Source organism: Tiliqua scincoides, chromosome 2, assembly GCF_035046505.1.
Source record: "Tiliqua scincoides isolate rTilSci1 chromosome 2, rTilSci1.hap2, whole genome shotgun sequence".
NCBI classification, from domain to species: domain Eukaryota; kingdom Metazoa; phylum Chordata; class Lepidosauria; order Squamata; family Scincidae; genus Tiliqua; species Tiliqua scincoides.
In genome coordinates this window covers 103,672,434-103,685,862 of record NC_089822.1, presented here as the reverse complement: position 1 = coordinate 103,685,862, position 13,429 = coordinate 103,672,434, and the positions used below count along the sequence as shown (strand labels likewise).

General features: G+C 46.6%; 1 protein-coding gene across 1 annotated transcript in view; it reads right to left on the bottom strand.

Moving 5' to 3' along the window:
* Positions 1-13,429, bottom strand: part of TBX15 (T-box transcription factor 15) — a 100,432-nt gene that overhangs the window by 10,471 nt on the left and 76,532 nt on the right. The window contains exon 7 of the mRNA XM_066616244.1: positions 7,550-7,647. Within this exon, the coding sequence (XP_066472341.1) occupies positions 7,550-7,647 (98 nt within the window). The remainder of the gene's footprint in view (positions 1-7,549; positions 7,648-13,429) is intronic.

The following is a 13,429-nucleotide window of genomic DNA, read 5'->3' as shown; positions in this document are numbered from 1 at the left end:
CAGATCCAAGTACCCCCCATAGGCTGGGACTGAATGTGGGCAAAGGGGGAAAATATCCCCTTACCTCAAGGTAACCTCCAGTCTGCACCTGACCTCTGCTGGATACAGTGCAGACTACTGTGGCCTACCTGTTCCAGCACGGGTTAGGATTGGGCTGTAATTCATTTAATATCATACACCACCCCTGTCTTTCATGAATTAACATCCTTTAGATCTCAATGTTTCTTCAGAGAGAGCAGCCTTGTTCCATTTGAGTTTTCAATTCTTATGACCTTAGACATTATGTGGAAACATGGCCACCATGCAGGATCTTTTTGGCTAGGGCCCAGTGCTCTCCAAATTTCCAGTGCTGATGCAGCTGCAATGTAGACCCAAGGCAAGGGAATAAATGTTTCTTTACCTCAAGGAGGCCTCTGTGACTGCTTCCCCAATGCAGGATGCAGCGCATGCCCCATTGACACAGTGGGATCAGTACTGGAAAGTTGGATAGGACTGGGCCCCTAGTTACGTTACTGTTTCACTTGCTAGAAGACTATGCTTAGGCATGTCTCTCATTTTCTCCTGCACTTTAACTTTTGGTTTACTCAACAAATAATGGCATTTTTATGTGCAAATGCTGAGGATTTTAATAGTCAGCAGGTTGGAGCCAAAACAGACATGACATGGAAGACACGGGAACTGAATGTTCTAGTTTCAAAAGACATTAGTAGCATCCACAAAGCCCTTTGATTCAGATCAGGACCACAATGTGAGGGGAAGGGATGGAAATTTCACTCCAAAAAAAATTTAGTTGCAAAGTTCATAATCTTTCACATTGTTCTGTACCTGAGTTTGATGTGTGGATTTTGTTTTGCAATGCGCTTCTCCAGTTGTGGACCTGCCATTGTACGATTGGGAATGGGCTATGTCAGAACCCATAATGGGTTAATAAAGAAATGGGCTATGTCAGAATGCCAGGTGCAAGGGAGGGCACCAGGATGAGGTCTCTTGTTATCTTGTGTGCTCCCTGGGGCATTTGGTGGGCCGCTGTGAGATACAGGAAGCTGGACTAGATGGGCCTATGGCCTGATCCAGTGGGGCTGTTCTTATGTTCTTATGGAAAATGCCCCAGGCAAGAGTCTGTAGGACGCCACGGAAGCTTCTCTGAGCCTCCCAACGGCGTCAGAGAGACTTCCCTGATGCAGCCCTGTGTCAAACAAGGCTCTGTGAGCCTCATGTGAGTGGGGGGGACTGGACTTTTGCATGGGGGGTGGCAACAGCCCGTGGGGGCGGACCTTTGCCCCAGGCACGGGACTGGGGAGATCTGCTGCTGCATTTCTTCTGTTCTGGAAGCTTCATGTAATTCTGGAATGGCGTTCTGAAGACTAGCAGTAGCCATTTGGGCATGTGTAAGCCCTTAAATTACTCTTAGCTGATAGTTTTGCATACCTGGAAAAAATGCAAGAGAGTTCGTCCCTTCCAAATTGTGGCACATCTTTAAAACTTTCTTTTCTTGCTTGAATTTAGCAATTTCTCAGTCTCCAGGAAAGTGGTTATGTTTTTGACTTTGGTAAATGAGTCTGGAACTGGGGGTAAAACTTAGTTGGTGCAATCCTGAAGCAGCAGCCAAAACAACAGTTGGTGGTAGTCTGCAGGGAGTTCACTGGTCACACGTTGCTGGCTTGCTTCCTGATTTTTCAGCTGCCCAATTGCATTTAAAGAAGCTAAAAATACACGAAATAGTTTCCTTTCCTTATATTACTGGACTGTGTCAGCAGTTGCTGTAGTTGCTATGAGCGTGTCATTTGATAACCAGCGGGTTAGAAGGTTATCAGAGCAAACTGTGAATTCAAGGCAGGAGGGGAGGGGGAGGGCATCCTGGCAGTAATGCACAGATTGCCACAAGCAGTCTCACACAGGTTTGGGTGTTCACTAATGGATGTAGGGTTCAAGCCGATTAATAATGCATTTATTATTAAGCACAGCCCACCAGATGTTGGTGGCTGAATTTGGCCTGTTCAATATCAGTTCCTTCCCAAGGACTTGGGATATTCACAGTGATTTCTGTAAAATGTGTGCTGTTCCAAGTACGATTGCTTTCTGTAGATAGTGTGTAGTAATTTCAGTTATATCTAGGATCATCATAATCATTACTCTCTCTCTCTCTCTCTCTCTCTCTCTCTCTCTCTCTCTCTCTCTCTCTCTCTCTCTCTCATAGCCTACGATGGGCAGTTTAGTCGGCTATTATTGTAATTATTAGAAGGGGGGCTATATCTGCAGATCTCATATCCATGGATTCATTTATCAGCAGGCTGGGTCATAAGAACATAAGAACAGCCCCACTGGATCAGGCCATAGGCCCATCTAGTCCAGCTTCCTGTATCTCACAGCGGCCCACCAAATGCCCCAGGGAGCACACCAGATAACAAGAGACCTGCAAGGCTTTCTGGGAATTGTAGTTAAGAACATAAGAACAGCCCCACTGGATCAGGCCATAGGCCCATCTAGTCCAGCTTCCTGTATCTCACAGCGGCCCACCAAATGTCCCAGGGAGCACACCAGATAACAAGAGTCCTCATCCTGGTGCCCTCCCTTGCATCTGGCCTTCTGACATAGCCCATTTCTAAAATCAGGAGGTTGCGCATACACATCATGGCTTTTAACGCGTAATGGATTTTTCCTCCAGAAACTTGTCCAATCCCCTTTTAAAGGCATCCAGTCCAGATGCTGTCACCACATCCTGTGGCAAGGAGTTCCACAGACCAACCACACACTGAGTAAAGAAATATTTTCTCTTGTCTGTTCTAACTCCCCCAACACTCAATTTTAGTGGATGTCCCCTAGTTCTGGTGTTATGTGAGAGTGTAAAGAGCATCTCCCTATCCACTCTGTCCATCCCCTGCATGAGGTCCAGCCTCAGTCGGGCTCAGAATGAAGCTTAGAGCAAAAAAAGCTACTTCCAGTTTTTTCACAAACCCTCCAGAGGCGAGGGGGGCATTCTCTGGCATCCACGGTTTCACTTAACACCAGGGCACACCTATATTATGATTATTATTATCATCCACATGTGAGGGTTAATCAAATTTTTGGGATTCTCATAATTTTATAGCTGCTAAAGGTCAAATTCCACAAGATGCATGAAATATATGATCTGATCTCCCAATTTAAAAAAAAAAAAATAAAGCTATGGAGGACTCCAAATTTGCTCAGGGTAGTGGTACCTTTTTCCCCTTGCTATTTTTCCATAGCTTCTCCAACTGCCACTGGCTTAACTTTGAGAATACAAAATATGGCAGACTTATAGGGGTTCCGACCTTCCAGGGTGAACCTGGAGCATGCAGGAATCAGCATCAATATCTAGGTGACTTCTGAAAGCAATCCTGGAGCTTTTCCAAGGGAATTTGGAACCTTACATCATGTCTTAAAAAAAAAAAATCACCAGGAATATCTTCAGTCAGAGCTGAGTGTAGAAAACATAGTGCAGAACTAGAAAATATTTTGTCTCGTTATTACTTTTTAGCCAGAGAAGGGGCATAATTTGGATTCCAATCAAACAGGACTTAGTGAGGATTCCAGTCCTAGAGAGCTAGTCACTGAAATCCATTGCTGTAGGCTGTTATCTCTGCCTTGTTAAGGTCTTTTTCTCTGTGTACAGCAAGAGGGAGACAATTAGTGTTAAAGATAGCATGCCAGCAAGGTTAGTGTTGAAGTCCTGATGGAGCCAAAGTGAGAACCCTCTGATGGGGTGAGAAGGGTTTTTGCAGACTCATCCAGGAACATAAATCTGAAAATAGGACAGGTCACACATGCAACAAAGTGGAGCTGCATGGGAATTCCCTTTCCACACATTTTAACAGTCATTGAGCTGGGGGGGCCAGACTTCAGTGGCAGCCAGTCGTGCTTGTATTAGCACAATCTAAAACAGTTTCTCGGATCCCTTCCAAGCCCCTTTGGATAAAAATTGTAACACTGGATACCAAGGCTTGTATCTCAAATTGGACGTGTATACTGCTTTGAATTGGAAATCTTTCCAAGTTCTGCACATGAGCAACAACAGAGAGTTGATTAGCATCAGACCACAGTTGGGGCTACTTTTATTTGTTTGTTTGTTACTTATTTACTTACTTACATAGGGCCCAATCCTATCCAACTTTCCAGCACTGATGCAGCCACAATGCAGCCTCAAGGTAAGGGAACACATGTTTCCATGTGGCCTCTGTGGAGGCCTCTGTGACTGCCTCACCACCTCCTCCTCCATTGAGGAGGCCTCTGTGACTGCCTCACCACCAGAGGATGCAGCGCATGCCCCACTGGCATAGCTGCACTGGCAATGGAAAATTGGATAGGATCGGGCCCTTAATTACTTACAGCACAACCCTAACTTACACTGGAGCAGGCAGGCCAGTGGGCCTGTGCTGCATCCAGCACAAATTTGGGGCCAGAAGTGATGCAACCCAAGGCAAGAGGAAAACTTTCCCCTTACCCCATGTCATGTTGCACTGGCCCCAATGGGTCTATTTGGACATGTGTCATCTGACGAGGTGGCACAGATCCAAGCAGAATGGAGCAGCTGGGGCCACTCCGCACTGCCCAGGAATGGGGTCTGGATCTGGCATAACCCCTGGATCCTGGCCCTGCCTTCCACCTGCCCGCCCCAGGAACACCCGCCACCCACTCTCCCCTGCCCCCAAATGCCTCCTCCCCACCTTCTCCCCATCTTCTCCACATCCCCCCCCCGACTCCTGTGTTGGCCGAGGCCAGCGCAACTCCTTGCACTAGCCTCCCCTTGAGTCGGTGCAAACATGTCTTACGGCACATTTGCAACACCCCCCAGGTGAGCAGAAGTGACTTGTGCCAGTCGAACCCAGGTGTTAGGATTGCGCCCTTATTTACTTACCATATTTTTATACCACCCTTCCTCCAAAGAGCTCAGGGTGGTGTACACAGTTCTTCCCCTCCTTTTGCCCTCACAACAAGCCTGTGAGGTAGATGAGAGAGGTTGACTGGCCCAAGGTCTCCCAGGAAGCTTCCTCACTGAGAAGGGAATTTGAACCTAGGTCTTTTCAGGTCTAAGTTCAACTACAGAACACCATCCTGGCTCTCGAATGTTTGCGGGAGAGGGAAGGAAAACAGAAGAGATTGCTCCATGTGACTCTTTGTAGGCTAATCTGGTTTCATCTGTCCCCCTCTTGCATACATGTTGTTCGGGCAGAAAAGCAGAAAGCAGTGTCAGGCTATGTCAGGCCCAAAGTTGCAGTGGAGCTGCTTCAAGATCTTTCCCATATTTTTCTGGTCTTATGATTCCTCCATGCTACAGACCTGATCTGCTGCATGGACATTCCCTTTTCCCCAGTAAACTCTGTGAACTCTATGGAGTCTGTACAGAGAACAATGGCTTCCTAACAGAGAATGAACACTCTCACCAAATTATATTTCCCAGGATTTGGAGGGGAGGAGGATAATCATGATACACTTGTACAAATGGATATACGTTGTTATTGTGAATATGTTTTCAATGAAATTCAAAGTAGTCAGCCAGCCAGTCAATCAGTGACGTGATGTCCAAGGCTGGGGAGGCAGACCTGGAAGTATAGTGTCATGTGATGATGTCACATCAAGGCATTCAGAGGGCTACCCCAGCACCTGCCCAATCGCAGCAGAGGCTGAGCTTCATCCACCACATCTCTACTGGAGTCTCTCCAAGAGACTTGGAGAGCCTCTCAAGGAGACTACAGCTTGCGGTATTGGTTACCTAGTCTCCCCTGTGATCGCTCAACCACTCAGATACTGGGTGGTGCATATGCTTAATCACAGGGGAGGCTAAGGTGTTGCATCACAAACTCTAGTCTCTCCCTATGCATGAGTCTATTTTCATTTTCACGTGAGGCTCTGGGGCTATTTTCATTGGAGCAAGACAGGAAGCTAAGCAGGGTCAGGCCTGGTTAGTACTTGGATGGGAGACCACTTGGGAATACCAGGTGCTGTAGACTTATACCATAGTCTTTCGAGACTGAAGGTTGCCAACCAAGACAGGGCTCCCCTGCCTCCCCTGACTGTAGGTCCCTGCTGCTAATCCTTCCATGTCATTAATACCCAGAAAGGAACCCTTAGCTTGGTGCCAGGATTTCTTGGTCATCACCCAGAAAGCCATTCTGGGCAAAGCAATACACAAGAAAGAAAATCCCCAGGGAATGTTGTGACAAGCACACTGCAAATGTTGCCACTTTTCTTAGAAAAAAAGAACAGCAATGGGTTATTTCAGAATTGGCCTTTACTAAAGGCAGGGATCATCTAACAGTGCTCCGTGTTCCTTGACAGGGACAAGACCCAAAACCAGCAGGGGGGCACTGCAGAAACCGTAAACACACCAACAAGCAACAACATCTCAATCAGCAGAATAACAGGGCTGGAATAAGATGGGAGGCCGCAGCAGGTTGAATACCTCCAAGAATCCAACTGATGTTCAACTGAAAAGGCACATACATACATAGACACAGTGTCCTATTCAATCCTCCACCATTGGTGCCGATGCAGGCATGCTAACGGAGTGCACGCTGCATCCAACGGTGAGTGGGGCAATCGGACAGCCAGCATGATGCATGTAAAGATATTTTACTTCCACAAAAAGTAAAATGTGTTTTGCGTAGCCCCCGATAGGCTACCCAATCACCTATGAGTCTCCTTGGACCTACGCCAGCCACTTTGCTGGTGTTTGTCTGAGGAGCAAAAAGGGGCAGGCAGCTTGGAAACAAGAGGATAGGATCTGGCTCACACCAATGTCACTGAGATCCACCCCCTCTCTGCCCCTGCCCTCCCTAATTTGCCCCCAAACTCCCCCTGCTCTCCCCCTCCCCACCATCGACGACTCCACTGCCAACTTACTGGTGCTGATGGAGGCCTCTGGAGCTGCACCAGCAGCCTGGAAGTGAGTGGCAGTGTCCCAGCTTTTGTACTGCTGCAAAAGGCCTTGTGCTACTGGAATGGAAGTTCCGGCAGCACAAGATCCCAATAGAATGCAGGCCACACATACACACACACACACACACACACACACACACTGTTGACTGAATGGCTTTTATGTCATATTCCTCTTTCAGGTATCCATTGCTGCTCTTAACCCAAAGCCACCTTATACTGAGTCAGGCCAAAGGTCCACCTAGTCCAAGATTGACCACTCCAACCGGCAGATACTCTCCAGCATTACAGGCAGAGGATGCCTTTCCCAGGCCTGGGACCTCCAATGCTTCTTAGCTGGAGACTGAGCTGGAGCCTCCTACATGCAGAAAATGAAGTTCACCACTGAGCTGTGACCCCTCCTGGATGGTAAGGGAGGAAGCCTCAACATGGACTAGCTGTACAGCAACCATCACCTGCATGGCAGAAAAATGCCTCCACTCTGAAAGACACCCCCTCATGCCTGCAACTGGTAGCTGTGCTTCTGTTTTCTATCTCTGCCTAGCTGTCAGGAGACTCACAGTGTGGGGAATTCAGCTGGAGACCAGATGCCGGTTATAAGAGGGTGCAGCTGCTTCGCTGCCACGATTCTGGTGCCCATTAGAAAATGGCTCACCTTGCTGTTTCTGCATGGTGGTGAAATCTTCAAAGGTGAGAGTGCGCACGGGGGGCCTCCAGAATGCATATGTTTCCATGATGGCCTCCAGGCCAGTTCTGTGAAAGGAGAAAAGAAAGAGAGAATGAAGAAAAAAACAAAACAGTAAGCAGGTAGATCAGCTTGAATATATGAGACGATTTAAACTTAATTGTTCTTTCTGCCAACAGCAACTGGGAGGTCACTTTGACAGCCATTCATTCCTACACAAACCTGAACATGTTGGTCTTAATGCTGTAATATCCGCATCCCCCACTTTCCCCTTTAATATTTTCCCGTTGGATCCTAAATCATTCGCTCCTTTGTGCAGAACAGCATTGGTGATTAATTCTCGGCTGCTTCTTTGATCACCAAGCTGATCTCTCCAAGCTGTGCAGAAGTGAATCCACCGCAAACACAGTGGGCCTCAACCTGGACCCCTCCAGGAAAGGGAGATCAATACATTCAAGTGGGACGTGTAGACCAGAGACTTGCCAATGGTCAAACTCAAGGTCTGTGGGCAGAACAGAAGACTGAACTCAGGGTTCAGGAAAGCACCCTTAACTACTGTTCAGAAGGCTAAGGAAGGGCTGAAATAAGTAGAGATGGGTTTGCTGTGATAATGAAATAAATACACATAACACTGCTTTCTGCACTTCTTGTAAAAACAAAAAATCCCAAATCTGTTCAATTTGCAAAAAAAAAAAAAATATCTAATACTTTTTGGGTGGACATATTCTCTAACACCTCTACATGCATGTGATTGCATATACTGACACTATACCACCTATATCACCGACCTACTACGCTTCTAAAGCTATTATCATTGTCTAGATCCTGGCTGGGCATCCATCTGGTTAGAGGCATCCCAGGGGGCAACAATTCCTCTCCTGGCTAGCGGCCACTCTGACAAGTTCGCAGAGCCCCCGCAACAAGGCCAGCAGCCCAAAGAAGTTGAGCACGACCAAAGAGCCACAGCTCGGGCTGAGGCTTTGGATGACAGAAGTGACATGGGCAGAGTACAAGGAAGAACAGAGGCACTGAGGGAGCAAGGGGGAGAAGGGGGCATGATCCTATGACAGACCTTATCATATGGGGGGGTCCAGAGGGGACCAGCAAACCCATTATAAGGCAGGAGCAGGACAGGGATGAAAGTCAGTGGTGGCAAGGAGGCTGGCTGATGTGGATGATGGCTGGCCTGTGAACCCACAAGGAGCCATGAGCAAGAAGGATAAGGGTGAAGCAACCCCCTTCCCCCAAGCCTATCTATAGCTCTGGACCTGCAAAGCGGGAGCCACCCCCTTTACCTGACAGGCGTGACCCCTCGTGGACCTCATTGAGCCTGAAGTGGCAGACTCCCCACCCAGAACCAGACAATAGTTTATAACAGGGGTCTCTAAAATTTTTGGCTGAAGGGCCACATCAAATATCTGGAACAGTGTCAAGGGCCAGGAAAAAAATTAAATATAAAATTTAAATAAACACATTAGAGATGGAACTTACATGAATAACTGAATGGGCTCAAATGTCCAGGACTTCTCCAAGAACAAACACAGCCCAAGAAATAAAGCACACACTTAAATGGACCCCCATTCCCCCACCCCACAAGCACAACTCTGGTTGTGTTTGGTCAACTGGGCCAGAGGCTCTCAGGGGATCAGAGGCTGGCCGCGGGCCGGATAGAGGCTGGCCGCGGGCCGTATCTGGCCCCTGGGCCAGGGTTTGGAGACCCCTGGTTTATAATTACAATTTGTAAAACTGTACCCTCGGAATAAAAACACATAACACCGCTTCTGCACTTCTCATTTTTGTCAAAATACAAAATCTGCAAAAAAATAACTGCAAAATAAAAAAAACACACCTCTGGGAATAAGATACCACAAGAAAAACTGAATACAATCACGAGAGCTCTTCTAACCTTACCACATTACTCATTCATCCCATGTTAGCTTTTTTACCCTCATTGTCACTCTGCTTTGGCATGGCTCTTTAAATTTGGGAATGTGCTCATGCTCAGTGTCTGAAGCTCACATGGTTGGCAACCTTCAGTCTCGAAAGACTATGGTATAAGCCTACAGCACCAGGTATTCCCAGGCGGTCTCCCATCCAAGTACTAACCAGGCCTGACCCTGCTTAGCTTCCAAGATCAGACAAGATCAGGCATGTGCAGGGTAACACATGTTCCTTGAGATTTTAGTTAAAAGGATGGTCTTTCACATCTCAAGGGTGTTCCCTGCCTAGGCTTCCACACAGTTCTCTTCCCCAAGTCACCCCAGCAGCAACGATGCATGGATGTCTTCAATATATTGTCGCTGGGACAACCAAACTATCTTTTAACAGAAAGTTTAGGAATGAAACTGTTACATGCTGTTTATTAGCTGCTAAGCTGTCAGAAGGAAGAACCAAAGACATTTCCGCGTCGCGGCCCTACAGCAGCAGGGGATCAATGGCAACAAAACTGTCTTGTTACTCTGAAAGCCGCAGCCATCACTCAAAACAGAAGGACGAGAAGTGAATGCAAAAGATTGGCTTGAAGTGCTGGGGTTAAGACAGCACCTCAGAGTTACACCACTCAAAACTCCACAAAGAGCCAATTCAGACATCTGAAAGCTGGAAATCCCATACATAGGGTAGGGCAAGAGGCCTTCATGCACAGCACTGTGCAGCATCTTTGCATGGCTTCCCCTCTTTCCTTAGTGCCCATTTCTTTGACCTGAATCCTGCAGCCTTCCACCAACATTTGGCACAACAGGAAAAATCCAACAAAAGCTAGTCATGCGGACAAGTACATTTCAGGCCTACTGACTTGGATAGGATTCTATGCAAATAAACCCACTGGATTGGTCCCAGCACTATACACAGTAGCGTTTGAAGCCCGGGCAGGCCTTTAGCATCAAAACGGTTTCCCGTGTTGGTGGGGCCATGACTTCCACTGTGACCATTCCATCCTCTATCAAACTTGAACACATGCCCATACAGCCCAGCTCAAACAATGCCATGGTCTGATGGAACATTCCTAGGTAGACTATAGTGGAGTCCAATATTACAAGTCAGGTGAGTCTGTAGACTGTTGGGAATGTATTCTAGACCTACCCCAATAATCACAGCTATGCAGGATCCAAGAACTTTCCCCTTTTATGTTCTCTCTATAGCAATCTGTTTAATGGGTTGCTGTTTTTTATTTCTATAAAGGGAGATATGAAGGGGGGAATTTTGTTAAGCCCGTCCTTGGAGCGCTTCCATTCATAAGAATCTCTTTTTAGGCAGGCAAAGCAAAAAAAATCACTCCACCAAGACCAAGGAATTGTAATGTCACAGTTTTTACGTTTATTGCCTGAATAAATGCTGAATTTGTACCCATACAATTCCTCGACTCCCACATTTGTTTCATTTTACTGGAAAGACAGTGGGTGGGGGGGGGGAGAACAAAGAGATGCAAGTATGAAGTAGCCGGATTGAGCATCTGCTAAAAGAAGTTAGCAGGTGACATTAACAATGGGATCCTAGGCATGCCTAGGCATGAGTAAATCCCATTCGGTTTAACGGGACTTACTTCCAGGTACATGCATAAAGGGTTGGAGTCTAAGTCGTTGGGTGCATTGTGCAATGTCACAAATATTCTTCTCTCCAATACCAACTGAGAAGACTAAACTTTATTGGTGGCTGCATATTCTGAGCGGCGATCATTATTACTAAGAACATGTAGGTACCAGTTTTCAACAACAAAGGTTGACAAAGCAATTTTCATAGCAATAGGAATAAATAAACAGTGCCTTGTCTCAGAAGGACTCGTAATCTAAAAAGAAGCACAAGGGAGACACAAGCAATCCCCCACTAGGAAAGACACCATGCTGGAGTGAAGAGGAACAGTTGCTCACCCCCTGCTAAAGACAAGAGGAACAGCACTTTAAAAGGTGCCTCTTTGCCCAGCTAGCAGGGGATAGTTAATGGGAATGCTTTCATGGCCCAATCCTATTGGCTGTTTGCAATGGCAGGACCACTGCACTGCCGCCAGGCCAGTCCAAGCTGCTGCTAGAATGTACTTCACCTAAACAGCCTGGAGCGAATTCCATTGCTCACCTATTCTGTAGGTGAACCCTATTCTGTATGTTATATGCAGGAACAACGGGAGTAGCACAGAGCTACTGTGTTCCGAATTACGTCACTGACAGAATTTCCAGACATTGCTGCACTCATCTCTGAAACTTATGAAACCTTATTCTCACAATGGTGGTTAACCTGTGTCCAGGCTGTCCAAGTTCAAACTGCAAGTGGCTCGCATGATCTAATCATCCTCCATAGAGAATCATTCCCTGCATGTTGAAAGTCAGCTTATCAGGAGGGCAGCTAGGATTAGTATCCTTGCCCCTGATGCGCTAGTTTTCCATGTCAAGGGAATGTTTTTCTACATGAATCTCTGCCTGCTGCAGTTGAAGCAATACAGCCCAGACACATATTTACCACTTCAGTGAGAGCATCAAGGAAGAGGCTGTTGAAGAAAGACTACATCTCAAACACTGCCTCTCTCCCCTCCCCCCATGTTCTGTTTGAAGCTACAGATGCTTTTGTAAAGGGCAGGTGGGTCATCGGCTGATTGTTTGATAGATTACAATGAGCACTCAGATCAGGCCCCACCACCGAGTAAAATTTTAAAGCCAGGTTTTCACTAAGACCTCGATTACATTCAGGCACTGAAATAAAAAACAGGTTTCACAAGGTGCGATGAGACTTTGGGGAAATTACTGCATAGCTGAGCTCCTAACCATGAATATTCTTTTGCATAATCTGGCCAAAACAGACTGTATGTCAAATCTGCTTTCCTTTTCTGGGCACCCCACCATTTCCTAGTATTCCAGTTTAGTCTCTTCCATTGCAAACTCTCATTTATCATGTTGTCATTAATGATGGAGAGGGGGGGAAAAAGAACACTTTACAGGCTTCGTTTCATTAAGACTGGCCTCTTAGTAGCTCTCCAGATCGTGCTGTCTTTCTCATTTGATTTTCTTTAGGGGTTTAGTGCCTTAACGTTTTAATAATACGTAATATATGAAATGGTTCCACTGTATAAAACAAAATGGGGAAAGATGTTCCATATATCGCTTTGTTTCAGTAACGCTTTCCATATGGCTACCCTCTCATCAGTGGCGTCACAAAGGTTTGCATCACTCAGCGCAGGAGGCCAGTGCATCACCCCCATGATGGAACTCCTCCCAAGCAGTGAATGGGCCAGTGCCCCGGGTGGTGGGCATGGTGATGAACCATTGCCCCGCACCACTGGTTTTTTGGTTATAACTTGTGATAGAATAGAGACATTTCAATGTGGTTTGTCTCATTACATTCTGCATGAAACTAATCATCAAAAGGACATATAACATGATGGTATTATTTGAAAGTACCAAGATTGGCCGTAGTGGTGTCACCCCCTCCCTCCCCCGCATTTGTCACCCAGTGTGGCTCACACGCCCCTATCGTTACTACTGCTTTCCATACCTGGTTGCAGACTTGGTTTTTGCTGCCATGCCATTGCCTTCTCAAGAAGCCAATGTATTGGCTTTCAGAATCTCTGAACAAGTTTTCTTCCCCATCTCACTGCTGGGAAAAGCTTTTTAAGCATAAGCTGCTAATCGCAGTGGTCAGAGATCTCTATAAAAGGTGGATACAGAGGAGCTTCATTTCTCATATACTTCTCCCCTTATTTTCTATTTACTGGTAGCTTTTTCTTAGCCATTGCTTTTGTGTCCAGAATGCTGCCCCTTCTGGAATGAAGAGCAGTCTTTTTCAAAGTAAATGAATCGTCAGGGCTGGCTGACCCAAGACTCCTGATGCCTGAGGCAGCATGCCAAGGGCTGCCTCCCCTTGCCT